General features: G+C 44.3%; 1 protein-coding gene across 1 annotated transcript in view; it reads left to right on the top strand.

Annotated features, from left to right (window-relative positions):
* The window catches only part of LOC117517989 (roundabout homolog 2-like), a 334,769-nt gene that overhangs the window by 199,563 nt on the left and 115,859 nt on the right, over positions 1-19,347 (top strand). Inside the window, exon 6 of the mRNA XM_034179106.1 lies at positions 16,043-16,179. Coding sequence (XP_034034997.1) covers positions 16,043-16,179 — 137 coding nt within the window. The remainder of the gene's footprint in view (positions 1-16,042; positions 16,180-19,347) is intronic.

Below are 19,347 nucleotides of genomic sequence, written 5' to 3'. Positions count from 1 at the left end.
GGGAAGAAATTTGTATTTGTCAGATGGAAAAATTGGCCCGAGAAATTTAACTCCTGGGTTCCCGCGGACCAGCTGATGGCCATATAAATATGAGAACATCTATCTTCAACCGACATATGAGAAATGGATCGGGATCTGAAACACAGATTTTATATGACTCTGCCTTCAAACGCCAGCCTAAAAGTATTCCCGGACAACACAATTTCATGCTACCAGGTGGACTTGGCTCGACACCTGGATCTAGAGGGTGACTGGGATGTGGCGCTGACGGAAATTTCTTATCCGCACACCTGGTTAAATATCCCGGAAAAGCCTTGCTGTACGTTTCAGGTGAAGAAAATTACGGGCTTACCGCCCAAGAACAAACTCGCCGTTCACTCGCAATTTTTTGACACGGGATATTACGATAACTTTGAGGTTATTGCAGCACGGATAAACCCTCGTTTGAAGACTATAGATCCGAACCTGACTTTAAAATATGACGATATCCAGAAAAAGTTCTGTGGGAAGGAGACGGTACCTGCCAGGTATATTTTGAAGCCCCGACGGCGTACATGCTGGGGATACAGCCTAATCAATGGCTGAGATGCGGACCCGGGGTCACGAGCTCTCCCCGCTACCCCGATATAAAAGCGGGCATGTATCACCTGTTCTGTTATACAGACGTTGTACAGCCTCAGGCGGTGGGCGACGCTGTTGCTCCTCTCCTCCGAGCGTTCGAAATTGGAGGTTGTTTCGGGGAAATAATTACAAAGAAATTCAACCCTGCTTATTACATCCCGGTCTCCAAAAGACATATTGAGACGATACGCATCGAAATCAAAAGCGATCAAGATCGACCGGTGAATTTCAGATACGGTAAAGTGGTTGTGACATTACATTTTAAACCGGCGGGATAAAAAAATGGCCAGGGCAGCGCACAAAGCCGACATTTATAGATTTGTGCCTTACTATGAAAATCAAGTCGGGAACGCCCTTCACGGCTTCCACGGTGCTACTGTTATGTACGGGCGCGGGCTCGGGAACGTATTTTCGAAACTGTTCAAATTTGTGTCGCCGCTGATTAAACAAGGATACACGATTGCCAAACCTCACCTGAAAAACGCAGCTCGAAGCATCGCTTCCGACATAGTGAACCGCGTTGTTGAGAGGGCCGGACGGAGTCAGGAACCCGAGCAGTAGCGGGGGTCTGGAATCATGGTGCTCTCAAGAAGGCCCCGGAAACGCCCCCCGGGGAAACGGATCAGAACGGTTAAAAAGCGAAAGACCCCCGGAAAAAGCAGAACAGTTCGAAGGAAGCATAAGAAGAGGAGGTTGTCCGGGGATATTTTCTCTTAAACAATGTCTCTTTTGCGAAATAATTCCCCCGAATGCACCATGAGCGAATTGGATTTATTCGCCGTCCCCGGGACCCAGCTGTCCATCGAGCAAAGCCAATACATTGAGGTCAGCCCGTTATCAGCCCTGACGGACACGGGCCCTATCAAATTTTTTATCCCCGGAGACGGTGAGAGGTATTTATACCTCAATAATACGCTGCTTTATCTGCGATTGAAAATTACAAATGCCGACGGGACTGACCTGGCTAATGACGCCCGCGTGGGGGTAATAAATTACCCTCTCAATACGATTTTCTCGCAAGTCGACGTGACTCTGGGAGACCGGCTAATTTCCCAGTCCAGCGCGACGCATCCGTACAGGGCGATGATTGAGACGCTGCTGAACTTTTCGCCCGCTTCATTGAAATCGCAGTTCACGGGCGGATTGTTTTACAAAGACACCCCGGGTCAGCACAATTCGACCGCTGTGGATGACGCGGGCCCGAATAAAGGCCTCGTGAGCAGAGCGCGCTTTAGTGCCGAATCGCGTGAATTTCAAGTTCAGGGCCCGCTGCACGCTGACATATTTTTCTGCGAGAGGCTTCTTCTGAATAATGTTGATCTAAGAGTTAAATTAATTCGAGCCAGCGATGCTTTCTGCCTGATGGGGCTGGCGGCCTCCACTTTCAAGCTGAAAATTCTGGGCGCGTCCCTATTCGTTAAGAAAGTCACCGTATCCCCTGCAGTGAGATTGGGTCACTCCGCAGCTCTCATGAAAGGGAACGCCGTGTACCCGTTATCACGAATCAACGTTAAGACTTATGTGATCCCCAGCCATTCCAGGATATGCAACCAGGAGAACCTGTTTTTAGGAACCATGCCCAAATATGTGGTTCTGGGTATGGTGAATCACAATGCATTCAGCGGGAGAAGAGATCTGTCCCGTTTGAATTTGCACACTATGACCTGGAGTACCTCGCACTCAGTCAAAACGGGAGACAACTGCCGGCTAAAGCTTTCCAGCCTGAATTTAACAACGGACTCTCTGTGAGGGGGTTTTACAATCTCTACACGGCAACCGGGCGACACCTCAAGGACCTGCCTCTCTGTATAGACCGGGAGGATTTTGCACACGGCTATGCGCTGTACGTCTTCAATTTAAACCCGGAGGAGGACAGCGGCGCTCTGAGCCCCGTCTCCACAGGGACCCTGCGACTTGAGATGAGATTCAGAGTCGCGACTCCGCATACCACCACGCTGATAGTGTACGCGTGTTACAATTCTCTCCTGGAGATTAATTCCAAGCGACAGGTCCTTGTGGATTTTTACTGATGAACACCCTGGAATTGGACGCTGTTATGAGGTTCTTAATAGGAGACCTGTTCGCCGGTGTTTTCGTGTCTGACGAGTTATTCCGGATCAAGCGGGACCCTCCCGTATATTTCATTGTAAACACCCACCCTAGACATTTACCGGGGAACACTGGTTAGCGCTCACTGTTGAAAAAAATGGTCGAGCCACATTTTTTGACTCGTTCGGCCTCAGGCCGGACTTTGAATACTACCCTAAAAGCATCCTGCGATATCTGGAGAATCTCCCAGATGTTAAAAACATTCTGTATCACAACAAACAGCTTCAGCACGAGTTATCGGACGTATGCGGACAACACTGCATGTATTATCTGTATAACAGAGCCGCCGGGAAGATGTACCAGGACGTGGTGTCTTTATACACCGAAAATACTATCGCGAACGATGATTTGGTTTCTGATTTTTTGAAAAGGTATCGTTATTGCCTTAAGAAAAGCTGCAATACCTCCTGTAACCAGCTAGCAGGGCCTTTGCATGAGTTGAAATATTGTCACGGCTTGTGTTAACTGGCGTTCCTATTATTTTATGTTTTTCCGTGTGAAAATGTAACCCCCGTCTTAGAACGCTCTCCCGATCATACCTTTAAAGTTTTATCTCGTTTGCATAATTTAATACCCCATTATTAAGCGTAGAAAGAAGCGTTGACCTTTGATTTTTTTATGTGTGTTTTTTGTGAAAAAAATGCTTCGGATGTGTAGAAAACGCTCTCCCGATCATACCTTTAAAGTTTTATCGCGTTTGCACGCTTTAAACCCCCGTTATTAAGCGTAGAAAGAAGCGTTGACCTTTGACCTTTGATTTTTTTATGTGTGTTTTTTTCGCCTGAAAACGGGATGGATGTGTGAGAGCGGCCTCCCGATCATACCTTTAAAGTTTTATCGCGTTTGCACGCTTTAAATCCCCGTTATTAACCGTAGAAAGAAGCGTTGACCTTTGACCTTTGATTTTTTTATGTGTTTTTTTTGTGAAAAATGTTCCAGATGTGTAGAAAACACACACCCGATCATACCTTTAATGTTTTTCGTTTTTTGCATCATTGTTATTAAGTAGAGAAGTGCTGAAAGTTGTTTTTAAACCATATGCCGAATAAAAGTGATGAAGGCCGGAGATGAGTTTCAGTCGGTGTTTTATTAGTAACAATATACAAAAACGTGTCTGACTGTGATGTATTTTAAAAATCTTGATCATAATATCCAGTCAGTTTTTAATTCGACACCCTCCTTTTATGGTGAGAAACCTTCCCAGCGTTGGAAGTCTTTTTTTTTCTTAAGTTTCTTCCTGGCCGGCGAATCGGTTAAAAGAAGGGTTTCATCCGGCGAGCTGCTCCGTCCTTTTTTAAGCTTCTGAAACTGCTCGCGGGCTTGCGGGTTTGATACGCACGCCACCGGAATGTTCCGCTCCTGTAAAATATTGAGGAACTTCACCCAACCTGTAGGGGGGCTCGATTTCTTGAACGAGGATCTGAGATGTTTCATAAGATCTATGGCGTGAGACCCCCTCACGACTTTCCCCTTGTAAATAAATTTCCCCGACGGACTCCAGCGCGTATCACCCATCGACAATTTCCTCATAATATATTCAGCGTTTCTACGCTCTCTGGAGGGGATATTCTTCAGGACCTCTGTGACAGTCTCATCCAGCTCCTCCTCCACCCCCTCCTCCTCAGGTTGCTTAGCGACGCGAGTCTCTTGCGGGGGTGAAACGCGTGATTCGAGTTCCCCCTGTTTGATCAGGGTTAAATAGCGCTGCAACAGAGCCTCATACCTTCATAAGGGGAGTGAGTACGTTCCTCCAGCACGGCCCGCATTCGCGAGTCTAAATCATTTTCCGCCGTTTGTGTGATGTTATTTCCGCTCGGCGGAACGGAATGTCATAGTTGAAGCATCTGTTGAGGAGTCAGTAAAAACATCTTTTGCGCCGCTTTGAATGCCATTATCCTCTGGGTACTATTAGACTTGTTATAACGGACAGGGCCGCGGCGAGCAGAGGCAGGAGAAAGCCGCCCGTCTGAATCAGCGCTCCCCGCTTCCCTTTGTAACTGGTTTTTCTATCGGCCAGAAGACGTAAAACTCTTTTTCGTTTTTTCAAGGCATGGAATTGAGAGTCGCTCAAGGTGATATTCCCCTTTAATATATTCAAAGCGATCTCGGATAAAGTTTTCAGAAGCTCCGGCCTGCAGGTCTTCAGGCTGTGGTGACGCTCCCTCGCCCCAGCTCTGATTAGCGCTTTAAGAGCGGGGGCGTTCCTTTTTAAAAGAGAGCTCATATCCGTTTATCTTTCTGTAAATAAACCGCGGGCCACTCGTGCGGGAGTAATCCCGATCTCAGTCTGAACTGATCTGGACACTCCTGCGTGCAATCCAGTAATAAATACCCGTAAGGTACGCTCGTAGCATCGTCAAGAGCCTCCAAAAAAAATTGTTTTCTGCCGGGAAACATTTGCTGAGCCAGAATGTTCATCTGTAACTTGTCTCTGGGGTTTTTAAACAGCACCATATAATTACAATTCAAACTGATGGTTCGACTGTATTTCCCTTTATGAAACACGTTCTGTGTGATCATGATGACGCTCATATTCCGGTGATGTCTGTACTGGGTGAAAATTCTTACAACTTCAGGATGACCCGTTGCTTGAAAGATGAGATCATCCAAAATAACCAGATGGCTCTGACCTTCAGGGAAAAGGCTTTCGTCCAGAAATGAGTCAGGGAGTCCTCTTACAAATTTAATATTTTTATTCTTCAGTTCAGAATACAGAGATTGTTCAGACGTATACAGCCATACAATGTTGTCAGGCACATATCTCATAGCGTGGCTACAATTTTCCAGCAATGTTTTCACAAACACAGTCTTTCCCGAACCACTCGGTCCAACGATGAGACAGGAGAATGGGGGCTGAAGTCTGGGGTCAAACTCCACCGTATTTCCCGAGTGAGACGTTTCAAAATCCGAACGGTTCGGTTTCCCCGTCCTTTAAAAGACGCCGCTTGTCATACACCACCCTGAAGGATTTTTGAAATGACACGTTTGTCAAACTGAAACTGCTTTTATGATGTTTAATTCCCTGCTGCGGTGTTTTGATAGATGCAGCGAGGGTGGGGTCTTTTATATAACCCTCGACCAGATCTTTGACACTGTCAAAGTTTATTTTCTGACAGCTCTCGTGGGTTTGAGTGATCCCCTTCACACGCATGACCGTTTTACCTCGTACGGTTTTATATGCGTAACTTTTAGGCCCCGCTGCTGCAAACTCTGTGATGACGTCGCCGTTCAACTCGTCGGTGAGCTGCCCCAGATAATTACCGGTAGGCAGCGGGGTTTCACCCCGCCTACAAACGTAAATCAGGCTATCGGTATCATAATACAGAATCCTGTCAGGATTTGCCACAGCCTCCATAAAACCGTACAAGGTCAAACACGCGTACGCCGTTGTAAACGCTGCGATGAAAATATTGACGGCTTTACCTGGTCGGCTGACGTACCGCGGGCCGGACCTCCATTGAACCATAGCCACCTGACTGCTGAGGAATGTTAGATATGTGACCTCGTACTCTTCAGAAAACAGATACCTGAACAGATCGTCAGCATTTTTAACGAGCGCGGTCTGCGTCAGATTTGACCTCTGGGCGAATTTCCCCCAGAAGGAGTTGAGGCAGATCTTAGCCATCTGTCGTTTTGCCGGATTGTGACTGATTTTTTCTGGGTCTAAACCAATCTTCTGATTCAGCCAGTAGTCCATGATATATTTTTCTCTGCTCTCGGGGTCTTTATCAAATTCGGGAGGGAAACCGGAGGCTTCCTGCTTGTGTTTTAAGAAGGTGTTTATGTACCCCTCAAAGATTTTATCACTTTTTTCCTCAAAATGCCAGACTTCAAAAATCTTAGCTACAATGTAGCCTGTATCCAGAGCTTTGTGGAATTCCGGGGTCGTCCAAGTCCCAGACAGAGCTCTCTGCTGCTGACTGTGTGTGCACACTCCCGCTTGATTATTTTCATCAGCACAGGTGCGACACAGAGTAAACACCAGTTTACCGTGAGGAGTTCTGTGTGGGAGGACGGGGAATTTTAGCCCCCGGGGCGGATACACGATGGCTTTGATGAGCCCGAAATAAGTCCTGGGGTCTCGGAAATTTCTCTCGATAATTTCCAGATGCCCCGTAGGATATGTGAAATTTACGTTAACGTAAGGATACAGCGAGGTCACGTCGACATAATAGACCCTCTCATCTTGCTTAGCCGTGTACCTCAGACGGGACGCGCAAGTTCGACCTCCGTATAAAGCGTCGCGAGGTTCGAGGGGCGGCGGTAACCCCCTGCAGCTGAGGAAACGGCGAACGTTCTCATCCCTCAGCCTCATTTCAAGCCACTGATGTTCCCAAATTACGCTGAGGGTGACGCCCGGCATAGCCCGCAGAAAGGCTATTTTTTTCTGACACACTGCGTGGAGCTCTCCAAATGAGGTGTTTGTGAGAGGGTTTATTTCGTGCTGTGTAAAACACGTTGCACACCCGCGGTAAAAACACCCGAGAAACTCCCACACTTTTATCCGCCCGTCAATCTGAGCATACCCATCAACATAATAACCTCCTATTTTTTTCTCGCCCCTGTTTAGAGCGTGATCGATGGTAATGTTTCGCGTCTCAGCAACCCATTCTAACCACTGCACGGCCACGTCCGAATATTTTTTATGCTTCGTTCTATAATTGTCAGCGGAGGGGATCGCCAGCGTTTTTGGAGTGAGAAAGTTAGTTTGGAAGACTTTCATACACGCCGAGGCAATTGTAACGCAGGTAAAAGGATCCACGCGTGTTTCAGCGATGAATTCAGCCATAAATTTGGAGCAGGCTGCAGCCAGGATTTTTGTATCGTTATCACAATATATAACGGCCTCGGCTTTAAAATCGAAAATCACGTTTTTTTTGCTCACGTACCACGCATTAAATTCCTCTCTTTCTCCCTCTGACATATTTGCGACCCCGTAAGCTGCAGAGTCAGGGTACGGACCGACATAGTTCAGATTTTTTTCTGAACTGAACAGGTGCGGAAAGTATCCTTTGCGGATGATTTCGTCTTTCAGCCGGATTCCCAGAGCTTTAGGCATCTGAGATAAGCGCATTGTAAGGAAAGATAACGAATCTATATATTTCTGTTTAAAGGTGGCGTCTGTCATGAGTAATAGTTTACTCCCGGTCATAATCACAGCGGGGGTTACGCCCTGCTGGACTAAATAATTTAGAAGCAGATAGCCATCAAAACCTTTTGAGTTGTGAGCGATGAACACGTATTCCTTGAATTTTCTCGTTCTAAAATGTTTAAAGAAGCGGGCTACGCAGTCTGTCCCCCATGCGCTCCAAAAATCACCCGTCTTTGTTACAGCGCTGATGTAAAATGGCACGTGTTACCCGTTATTATCGACATACGTTTCAAAGTCATAAAAAACATATTTCTCTGAATGCATCTCTTCAGCTTTGACTCGGCTCCTGGAGAGCCTCGCCGCATATATAACACCTCTTCTGCTTACACACATGCGGAGCGCTGTTTTTAGAAAATGCTACGTAATACTCGCGTTTACATCGAGGGCATTTTTTTCTGTTATCACACACATTAACGAAATTAACGGCGGAAGGACGATACTTCGGCTATTTATGCAGGCTGAAACAGGCGGGCGAGCGACACTTCTTGTTACATTCGCTGCAGAATACCGGGTTTTTTTCTCGTAACACTGCGTGGATTCACAAATTTTACAATATGATGGACAATTATGGGAGGCGGGGTTATTGTACCCCTCAAAGCAAAACTCACATACATATCTCACTCCCAAAAATCTCTTTAAATCCGTGATTCCGTAAAAATGATTATTAAACAGAAAAACGAAAAGAGTTTTCTGCTGCGCCAGTATTCCTGTTTGGAATTTTGTCAGCTTTCTCTCCCCTTCAGCTCTGAAAAACACCACAATTTTACAACCCAGAACGTTTTCAAATTTTCCCACCTGCTCTAAAGATACCGGCGTAGCAGCCGTTAATCCGATGCTAATTTGTAACGCCAGCCCACGCTGCTCTGCCTCGTGCGTAGTCAGATGAGGATTCAATAATTGAACGAGGTTTATCGGGAAACATAAACTGTTGTCAGGATTATACACGATATTAAGGCATTTGGATTTTTTCCTCAGAACCTTGTGATGGAGGAGGTCCTCTATTCTGCGTTTCCCCGTGCCGTTCTGGTTGCGGATGACTTGGACCACTAATTCCAGAGACTCGTCGGATAAAACGTTGGAATTCGACTGTATCAATCATTCTAGCAGGACCGGACTCGTCTGGAGGCGGGGTCTGCGGGGGGTCAGGGGGCTCTTCAGTATCAGACTGGACCGTTGAATTTATCGCGTTAATCGGAGAAATGATGTAGGGGTTAATTTCTTCCGATTCTCGTTCAGCAGCCAAATTGTTAAGAGCATCATTTTGCGGTGTTAAACGAACACGGCTTAAAAGTCTCTCTCCGGACTCGATGTTATTTCGAGGCGGCAAATTTAATGCCTCGGGTAATGGGCCATCTGTTCCAGGAGCGCTCCCCGCTGAGTTGATTATTGAAGCTTTTAAATCCAATACACGTCTGAAGTTATTTTCCGGACCTGAATTCTCTCCTTCCATCTTTTAAAATCCGTACCAGGATGAATCTATCTCAAGAAAATCAATTAATATACCTCTTCAAAATGAATTCTCCCGTTCCATCGGAATCAGAAAAAAAACAGAATACACATTTTCAAAAAAGTTGCAAGATGAGATTAATCCCAGCTCAGAATATCTTCGAGCCTTGCGTCTCGGTGGAAAATAGATGGTCTCCCTCCACCGCGTGCTGAAAAAAAAGAGAAAAACGTTTAAATATTTAAAATAAATAAATACATAAACTCCGACTCCTTACCGTGTAAATCCGTGGATCGTTTTACGGTTCTCTGCCGCTGACCCGCTTCTCCACGGGCCGTAACAGAAAAAATCGGGTTATTCCAGAGTTTTAACCGTGATTTAATTTCGGTCGGTGTACTTACATCTGCGTGGTGAAGTCGGGGCTTCCAACTTTCGAACTTCTTCAGGGGGCTCTGACTTGATTTCTAGAATTAAAATCAATCAATCAATCAACTTTTTTCTTATATAGCGCCAAATCACAACAAACAGTTGCCCCAAGGCGCTCCATATTGCAAGGCAAGGCCATACAAAAACCATGAAAAACCCCAACGGTCAAAACGACCCCCTATGAGCAAGCACTTGGCCACAGTGGGAAGGAAAAACTCCCTTTTAACAGGAAGAAACCTCCAGCAGAACCAGGCTCAGGGAGGGGCAGTCTTCTGCTGAGACTGGTTGGGGCTGAGGGAAAGAACCAGGAAAAAGACATGCCGAGAAGGGGGCAGAGATCGATCACTAATGATTAAATGCAGAGTGATGCATACGGAGCAAAAAAAGAAAGAAACAGTGCATCATGGGAACCCCCCCACAGTCTACGTCTAAAGCAACATAACCAAGGGATGGTCCAGGGTCACCCGATCCAGCCCTAACTATAAGCCTTAGCGAAAAGGAAAGTTTTAAGCCTAATCTTAAAAGTAGAGAGGGTATCTGTCTCCCTGATCTGAATTGGGAGCTGGTTCCACAGGAGAGGAGCCTGAAAGCTGAAGGCTCTGCCTCCCATTCTACTCTTACAAACCCTAGGAACTACAAGTAAGCCTGCAGTCTGAGAGCGAAGCGCTCTAATGGGGTAATATGGTACTACGAGGTCCCTAAGATAGGATGGGACCTGATTATTCAAAACCTTATAAGTAAGAAGAAGAATTTTAAATTCTATTCTAGAATTAACAGGAAGCCAATGAAGAGAGGCCAACACGGGTGAGATATGCTCTCTCCTGCTAGTCCCCGTCAGTACTCTAGCTGCAGCATTCTGAACCAACTGAAGGCTTTTTAGGGAACTTTTAGGACAACCTGATAATAATGAATTACAATAGTCCAGCCTAGAGGAAATAAATGCATGAATTAGTTTTTCAGCATCACTCTGAGACAAGACCTTTCTGATTTTAGAGATATTGCGTAAATGCAAAAAGGCAGTCCTACATATTTGTTTAATATGCGCTTTGAATGACATATCCTGATCAAAAATAACTCCAAGATTTCTCACAGTATTACTAGAGATCAGGGAAATGCCATCCAGAGTAACGATCTGGTTAGACACCATGCTTCTAAGATTTGTGGGGCCAAGTACAATAACTTCAGTTTTATCTGAGTTTAAAAGCAGGAAATTAGAGGTCATCCATGTCTTTATGTCTGTAAGACAATCCTGCAGTTTAGCTAATTGGTGTGTATCCTCTGGCTTCATGGATAGATAAAGCTGGGTATCATCTGCGTAACAATGAAAATTTAAGCAATACCGTCTAATAATACTGCCCAAGGGAAGCATGTATAAAGTGAATAAAATTGGTCCTAGCACAGAACCTTGTGGAACTCCATAATTAACTTTAGTCTGTGAAGAAGATTCCCCATTTACATGAACAAACTGTAATCTATTAGACAAATATGATTCAAACCACCGCAGCGCAGTGCCTTTAATACCTATGACATGCTCTAATCTCTGTAATAAAATTTTATGGTCAACAGTATCAAAAGCAGCACTGAGGTCCAACAGAACAAGCACAGAGATAAGTCCACTGTCCGAAGCCATAAGAAGATCATTTGTAACCTTCACTAATGCCGTTTCTGTACTATGATGAATTCTAAAACCTGACTGAAACTCTTCAAATAGACCATTCCTCTGCAGGTGATCAGTTAGCTGTTTTACAACTACCCTCTCAAGAATCTTTGAGAGAAAAGGAAGGTTGGAGATTGGCCTATAATTAGCTAAGATAGCTGGGTCAAGTGATGGCTTTTTAAGTAATGGTTTAATTACTGCCACCTTAAAGGCCTGTGGTACATAACCAACTAACAAAGATAGATTGATCATATTTAAGATTGAAGCATTAAATAATGGTAGGACTTCCTTGAGCAGCCTGGCAGGAATGGGGTCTAATAAGCATGTTAATGGTTTGGATGAAGTAACTAATGAAAATAACTCAGACAGAACAATCGGAGAGAAAGAGTCTAACCAAATACCGGCATCACTGAAAGCAGCCAAAGATAACGATACATCTTTGGGATGGTTATGAGTAATTTTTTCTCTAATAGTCAAAATTTTATTAGCAAAGAAAGTCATGAAGTCATCACTAGTTAAAGTTAATGGAATACTCAGCTCAATAGAGCTCTGACTCTTTGTCAGCCTGGCTACAGTGCTGAAAAGAAACCTGGGGTTGTTCTTATTTTCTTCAATTAGTGATGAGTAGAAAGATGTCCTAGCTTCACGGAGGGCTTTCTTATAGAGCAACAAACTCTTTTTCCAGGCTAAGTGAAGATCTTCTAAATTAGTGAGACGCCATTTCCTCTCCAACTTACGGGTTATCTGCTTTAAGCTACGAGTTTGTGAGTTATACCACGTAGTCAGACACTTCTGATTTAAAGCTCTCTTTTTCAGAGGAGCTACAGCATCCAAAGTTGTCTTCAATGAGGATGTAAAACTATTGACGAGATACTCTAGCTCCCTTACAGAGTTTAGGTAGCTACTCTGCTCTGTGTTGGTATATGACATTAGAGAACATAAAGAAGGAATCATATCCTTAAACCTAGTTACAGCGCTTTCTGAAAGACTTCTAGTGTAATGAAACTTATTCCCCACTGCAGGGTAGTCCATCAGGGTAAATGTAAATGTTATTAAAAAATGATCAGACAGAAGGGAGTTTTCAGGGAATACTGTTAAGTCCTCTATTTCCATACCATAAGTCAGAACAAGATCCAAAATATGATTAAAGTGGTGGGTGGACTCATTTACATTTTGAGCAAAGCCGATAGAGTCTAATAATAGATTAAATGCAGTGTTGAGGCTGTCATTCTCAGCATCTGTGTGGATGTTAAAATAAATAAATAAATAAAAAGCAGCACCCTCGCAAGCAGATATTCTGTAATATTTCAAATATATTACCGAGGCCGGGTCCGAACGCACTCTGGAGCGTCTGCGTGGTTTTGTCTAAAAAAGACACAGTTTCAGACCGCGTGCATCATTTAAAAAGTCATTTCTATCAAAAAAGATTACTTAAATCACTTACCCTGAAAGCTGATGTGGTTTTCGCACTCTGCTTGAAGATAAGAAAACTTAAACAACATGGTTTTTCAGGACCAGGGGATTTTTTTTAACCGCAAATTAATTCTATTTTATACCCATCACGGGGTCCAGACGCCTTCACTCTTCATCGGTCATAGTGGAAATGAGCGGTGACTCCTTCCCACAGGGGGACGTGGCTGAGAAGAAACTTTGTTTTTTCCGCCTTCATCACCTCGGGCGGCATCTCCGATCAGCGGGTGTCCCGCAGCCCCTGATCGACCGGGTAATATCTTAAAAGAAACTGCATCTATCGTGACTAAGAATAAGCTTTCTTTTTCCGTCTTCAAACAAGCCCAGCGAACGACCCCGTCATCAGGAAATCGGATGTAATAAAACATTCAAGCTTCAACCAAAGATTCAAGCTTCTCTACTATGTTATAAAAGACCATCCGGCGTGACAGCCCCGCTGCGCAGGTCACACACACACACACACACACGCACACACACCCCAGACAGACACACACGCACACAGCTAGCGTCTGCAACAGGTATTACAGCCGTGGGGTCATATTTCCGTGAGGAGCTCTATGCGTGGGTATTTGACCATCTTGCTGCAAAGACTTACAGCCGTTACAGCCGAGAGACGGTTATTTTTAACCCTTCTTTAATTTAAGAATTAAAAAACAGAAAAGGAGACGCATTAATTTAAGAATTAAAAAATATTAAAGGGGTATTAAAATATTCGTGTTTAATCACTAAACTGAAGAAAACCTCCCATAATTGTGCAAAAGATATGGGTATTTTTTAATCCTTCTTTAATTGAGGCATTAAAAACCATAAAAGGACGCACTTTAATTTAAGAATTAAAAAATATTAAAGGGGTATTAAATATTAGACACTGATTTATGTTTAATTATTTCAGAATTAGTTAATTCTTTAATACATTAAAAAAGATCTAGGTATTTTTTTAATCGTTCTTTAATTCATGAAATAAAATGACATTAAAATATTAGACCCGGGTGGGAGGGGAGGTAGGGTAGGCGGAGCTTGGGGTGGGGTTAGGAGAGATGCTAGGGGCGGGGTTAGGGGTGGAGCTTGGGGGCAGGGTTAGGGGAGGAGCTAGGGGTGGGGTTGGGGGTGGGGCTAGGGGAGGAACCAGGGGCGGGGCTAGGGGAGGAGCCAGGAGCGGGGCTTGGAGGCGGGGCTAGGGTAGGGGTTAGGGGCGTGGTTAGGGGCGGGGCCTATGGGTGGGACATAGTGACATAATCGCTTATGATTGGCTGTGATGTCGTAAGGGGGTGGGGTTAGGGCGGGGCTTGGTGACATAATCGATTCTGATTGGCTGACAGGGCCATAAATCACTTTTTGACATAAGGTCGCTCAGCTTACTCTAGTGTTATGTCATTAAAAGTGATGCAGCTTTTGTGAAAGCTTTCATCGAAGACATCATACATGTTTACAATATCTTTGATTCAATTTCAGGATCTTGTTCTCTATTTTTGCATTATTCAAATAAATATTTGAAACACATTGTTTTCAATCCCATTAAAAGCAGATGTTAGAAACCAGTGGCAGCTGCACAGCTGTTTTCTTGGGTGGGCTTGGTGCAGGACAGGATTATTTATTGGTGAGGTGGCACAGTTGGTAGTACATGTGCCAATATGCATATAATTTTGATTCATACTATACAAAACAGAGAAAAATAACAATGGTTATTGATTGATTGATTGATTTTTTTTAATGAAAGCAGTTGGTCTTTTGACAGGATACAAAGCAAATTTAGAATAATTGGGAAAATCTAGATAGGAGGAAGAAATCTTTAAAACAAAGAAGGGAAACACACATACTCAAAAAAATGGCTCATTGGATGAACTCGCTTCAATTATGTGCAGAATTTCCATCCAATAAATATATGTAGTCCCAACTCAAATAAAACACATCCTTGCAAGACAATTTATTTTAGGTGGGACTACATGTATTTATTAGATGGAATCCAATCCAATGAGTCAGTTTTTTTTGAGTGTATCACTTAAACAAATGACTCACTGGATGAACTTAGTTCAATTATGGGCAGGATTTCCATCTAATAAATACATGTAGCCCCAACTAAATTAAATTAAACTATCTTGCATGGATGTGTGAGTCCAAAAGGTATGCCTTACATTTGGCAAAGATTTGTTTAAATGGTTGATTGTGATTAATTGATTCCATAATAAATGCTTCTGTGTGGATAACACACAACCCTTTGACTTCAACAAATTATTGCAAATTATGAATAATTTGTTTATTATTATTATTATTATTATTATTATTATTATTATTATTATTTATTTTAATTGATTTGTTAATTATTATGACATTGAGTTTGGACTTTTAAGGTCATCCAGAGTCATCGGTCATGTGACCAAGAGACACAGCTGGTATATGACTTCATGTTAGTGTTTCACAGTTGTATATTTAGACTTTTTTCTTTTTTTTTTTTAAAGCTAATCTGAATCCATTTGACTTTTCAAAGTCACTCAAGAAAGGTCATGTATGACTTCATATTAGTGTTTAATCATCACTGTAAGTGTACCTTTGACTATTACAGATTATTCTGTAGTTATTCTAAACTGGGGGAAATTTAAATCTCCCCATTTGACCAACCCTTCAACCTTATTCGATGACTTTGACCAAGGAAAAAGGCTAATCAAAATCAAATAATTTTGTCCTGTGGCTGATCCTCAATCCTTCCAAAACATTTAGTCAAAATTGGATCAAAACACTTTCATTTGCACTTGCTACCAACACACACACACACACACACACACACACACACACACACACACACACACACACACACACACACACACACACACACACACACACTACATCTTGCTTTGTGTGAGTGTGTGAACTTGTTCCACTGACCCCACTACAGTGCATAAACAATATAATATGGGTCTGACGGAGATTTGAGGGTATTATAGCACCAGATCAGTCAGAGACAGTTGTGGTTAGAAAATGGAGCTGAAAACAGGATTTTGAGATTGTGAATGGAAAATGTCAGTTTACTGGTGATGTGTTGGTGGGGCTGCTACAATTGCTGCAGGGCTCCAGCCCCATCAAGCCCTGACCTTGGAGCCGCCTGTGCTTTCCAGTCATACTTGCTGCTGTTCTTGCTGCTGACTCCCGTGTTCCTCTCTGCTTCCAGATATGACATCAGATATGAGAAGGAGGATTTTGTGCTGAGGATAAAGAAAGCCTCAGCCAGTGATCAGGGAACTTTTATCTGCCTGGCAGAGAACCGAGTGGGTAAAGTGGAGGCTTCTGCCTACCTGACAATCCGAGGTGGGTATGTAGTTGTGGAGCAAAGCTCATAATGAAGCCCTCCACTTTATTTTATTTTTATATTTCCCAGCGCAGTCTGCAGAACAATCAGTCTTTTATTGCCCACTTTACGAGTGTTATTGGCCCCCTGCTGAAACCTCGGTCCTGGCCTCAGCTTTTGTTTCATATGGTGGGATGATGTATTTGATTGCTCCAGAACTCCAGCTAGGCTCCAAATATGAGCAGCCTAGCCAACTTTAAGTGAACTATTATGACCTCTCCTGGGGGGGCGCATCCTCCATCCTGCCTACTCACTCCATATTTCCATCATTATCAGTGGGAGGAAACACTTCCACAGTAAACATGTATAATGTAAATGTAATACTAATTGGCAAATGGACTTCCTTTTGCTGACTGTCCCTGTCATCTGGGACATAACTATACTTTATTATTATTATTATTATTATTATTAGTAATATCATCATCATCATCAAAAACCCACCCAACAGACAGTGTGTGTATGGTCTGGGGGGCAGGGGTGCCACATACATATGATTCAACCATTATAGTAAGATTATTATTATTATTATTATTATTATTATTACATTTCAAATTGAAACAAGATTTAGGAAAGTTTCAGCAATTTTTTAGAGATTAACAGTTCTTTTGATGTCCTGCCACTCTGGGCATTTTGTGAATTTGTGTGTGTGTATGTATGTGGACACCTTCTTGTGAACACAGTAACTCACATGCTACATATTAGACTCTTACTATGAGCAACAGAGGTAGATCTTATGAATTAGATGATCTCATTGAGGTCGGAGGGATTTCTGTGAATAAATATGCATACTAATGAAGGAAACATGCTCATTTGGAACTACTTACTGTGTCTTAATATTACAAACAAATGGCAGAAATCCATAATTCCACTACAGGTATCACCCATGGAGTACTTGGTGCAACATGTCTGTTTAGATTTTTGCTTAAAATTACACACTGAGCAGGACAGGTTCACTTGCATGCATTCATTCAGACATTCAGTTCAGTTCATTCATATTTATATTGTTGTTATGTCTTGTGGGGTAGATGGTACAGTTGATATGTCACTATGATATCTGCATACGTTTGCATAAAAGTGATTGAATTCATACATGTGATACAGTCAATATTGGTAGCCTTTTGGAAGTAGATGAAGTGATTCCGTGCACAAATTTACATACTAATGAGTTGGGCATGATATTTTTACAATTACTATTTACTGAATGGTGGGAAATTTATGTGGTATCATTGATACCTCGTGTGGACTCCATGGTGGTATTTTCTCTTTAACAGCCTGGGTGTGTTGACATTTACCTTAGTTTACTATTGAAGTATTTTCTACACTGCGGTACCTTATAAGTTGAAATAACTCTGAACTGCTGTATGCACCAACCCACCACTAGTCCATTTATTTAATTTCATGTAAATGAAACATTATTAACATTATTAACTATGGTTATACCCTCTGGGGTCCACAGACTCACCAGCGTGACCAAGTCATTTTACCATATCTTCAGTAATCCCTTTTTAAGGTACTTTCCTATGGAACAATGCCCATTATGTTCTGAACAATCTCTGTTGTTGCGGTTAGAGGTCTGGACAGGATGGGACCGGTTCAGGTGATGGACTGAAATGCTGGGAGCAAGGACGAGACAGGAATGAATGAAAGGAGATTTATTTACAATAATGGATTAACAAAGGATTTAATAGGGCTGAAGCTGGAGCTGGTGCCTGCAGAGCCGAGACAGGGCCCGCTTGTAGTGGTGGAAACCCGGGAGCTGCAGTGCACACGGAGCCAGGCTTGAGAATGTTCACAGGAAAGCTTAATGCAGGAACGTTCACAATTTAGCCAGATGGTGGCTCCAGGCCATCGGGTGCGCGGAGGTCATGCAGTGGAGGGCCTGCTCCAAGTCCTGGTTCTCCCACTCTGCCTGTCTGTTTGTCTGAGGATGGTATCCAGACGAGAGACTCACGGTGGCCCCCAGTTCCCTGCAGAAACTCCTCCAGACTTGAGAGGAGAACTGAGGACCACGATCAGAGACGATGTCGTTCGGGATCCCATGCAGATGCAAGACGTGGTGGACCAGGAGGTCTGCAGTCTCCTGGGCCGTCGGGAGCTTCGGGAGGGCCACGAAGTGGGCCGCCTTGGAGAACCGGTCCACTATCATGAGGATGGTGGTTATGCCCTGGGACGGCAGGAGGCCGTGATGAAGTCCAGGCCGATGTGGGACCAGGGGCGATGAGGCACCGGTAAAGGCTGGAGGAGACTTTGGGTCTTATGATGGTCCGCCTTGCCCTTGGTGCAGGTGGTACAGGCCTGGACGTAGTCCCGGACGTCGGCTTCCATAGACGCCCACCAGAAGCGCTGCCGGACCACTGCCATGGTTCTTCACACCCGTGGGTGGCAGGAGAGCTTGGAACCGTGACAGAAGTCCAAAACCGCAGCTCTGGCCTCTGGTGGGATGTACAATCTGTCCTTCGGGCCGGCCCCCGGGTCTGGGTTCCATGCCAGGGTCTCCTGGACGGTCTTCTCCACGTCCCAGGTGAGGGTGGCCACGACAGTGGACTCGGGGATGATGGTTTCCGTTGGGTCTGACAACTCGGCTTTGGCTTCCTCTTCGTGCACCCGGGACAGGGCGTCAGATCATTGCTTCTTATTCCCGGGGCAGTATGTGATCTGGAAGTCAAAACACCCAGTGACCAGCAGGCTTGCCTGGGGTTCAGACGCTTGGCGGTCCAGATGTACTCCAGGTTCCGATGGTCCGTGAAAACCGTGAATGGTACTGTCGCTCCCTCCAACAGGTGTCTCCACTCCTCCAGAGCCTCTTTCACCGCCAGAAGTTCCCGATTGCCAAAGTCATAGTTCCTTTCAGCTGGGGTCAACCTGCGGGAAAAGTAGGCACAAGGATGGAGAACCTTATCGGACTCCCTGCTCTGGGACAGCACGGCTCCTATCCCTGAGTCACAGGCATCCACTTCAACTATGAACTGGCGATTTGGATCAGGCTGCACCAGGACTGGTGCAGTCGAGAACCGGCATTTCAACTCCCTAAACGCGGCTTTGCACTGATCCAACCAGGTGAAGGGAACTTTAGTGGAGGTCAGGGCTGTCAGGGGGCTAACTACCTGACTGTAGCCCTTATTGAACCT

Source organism: Thalassophryne amazonica, chromosome 9 (genome assembly GCF_902500255.1).
Source record: "Thalassophryne amazonica chromosome 9, fThaAma1.1, whole genome shotgun sequence".
Classification (NCBI taxonomy): Eukaryota; Metazoa; Chordata; class Actinopteri; order Batrachoidiformes; family Batrachoididae; genus Thalassophryne; species Thalassophryne amazonica.
The sequence above is the reverse complement of the archived record's forward strand: the minus strand, read 5'-3'. Positions and strand labels throughout refer to the sequence as shown.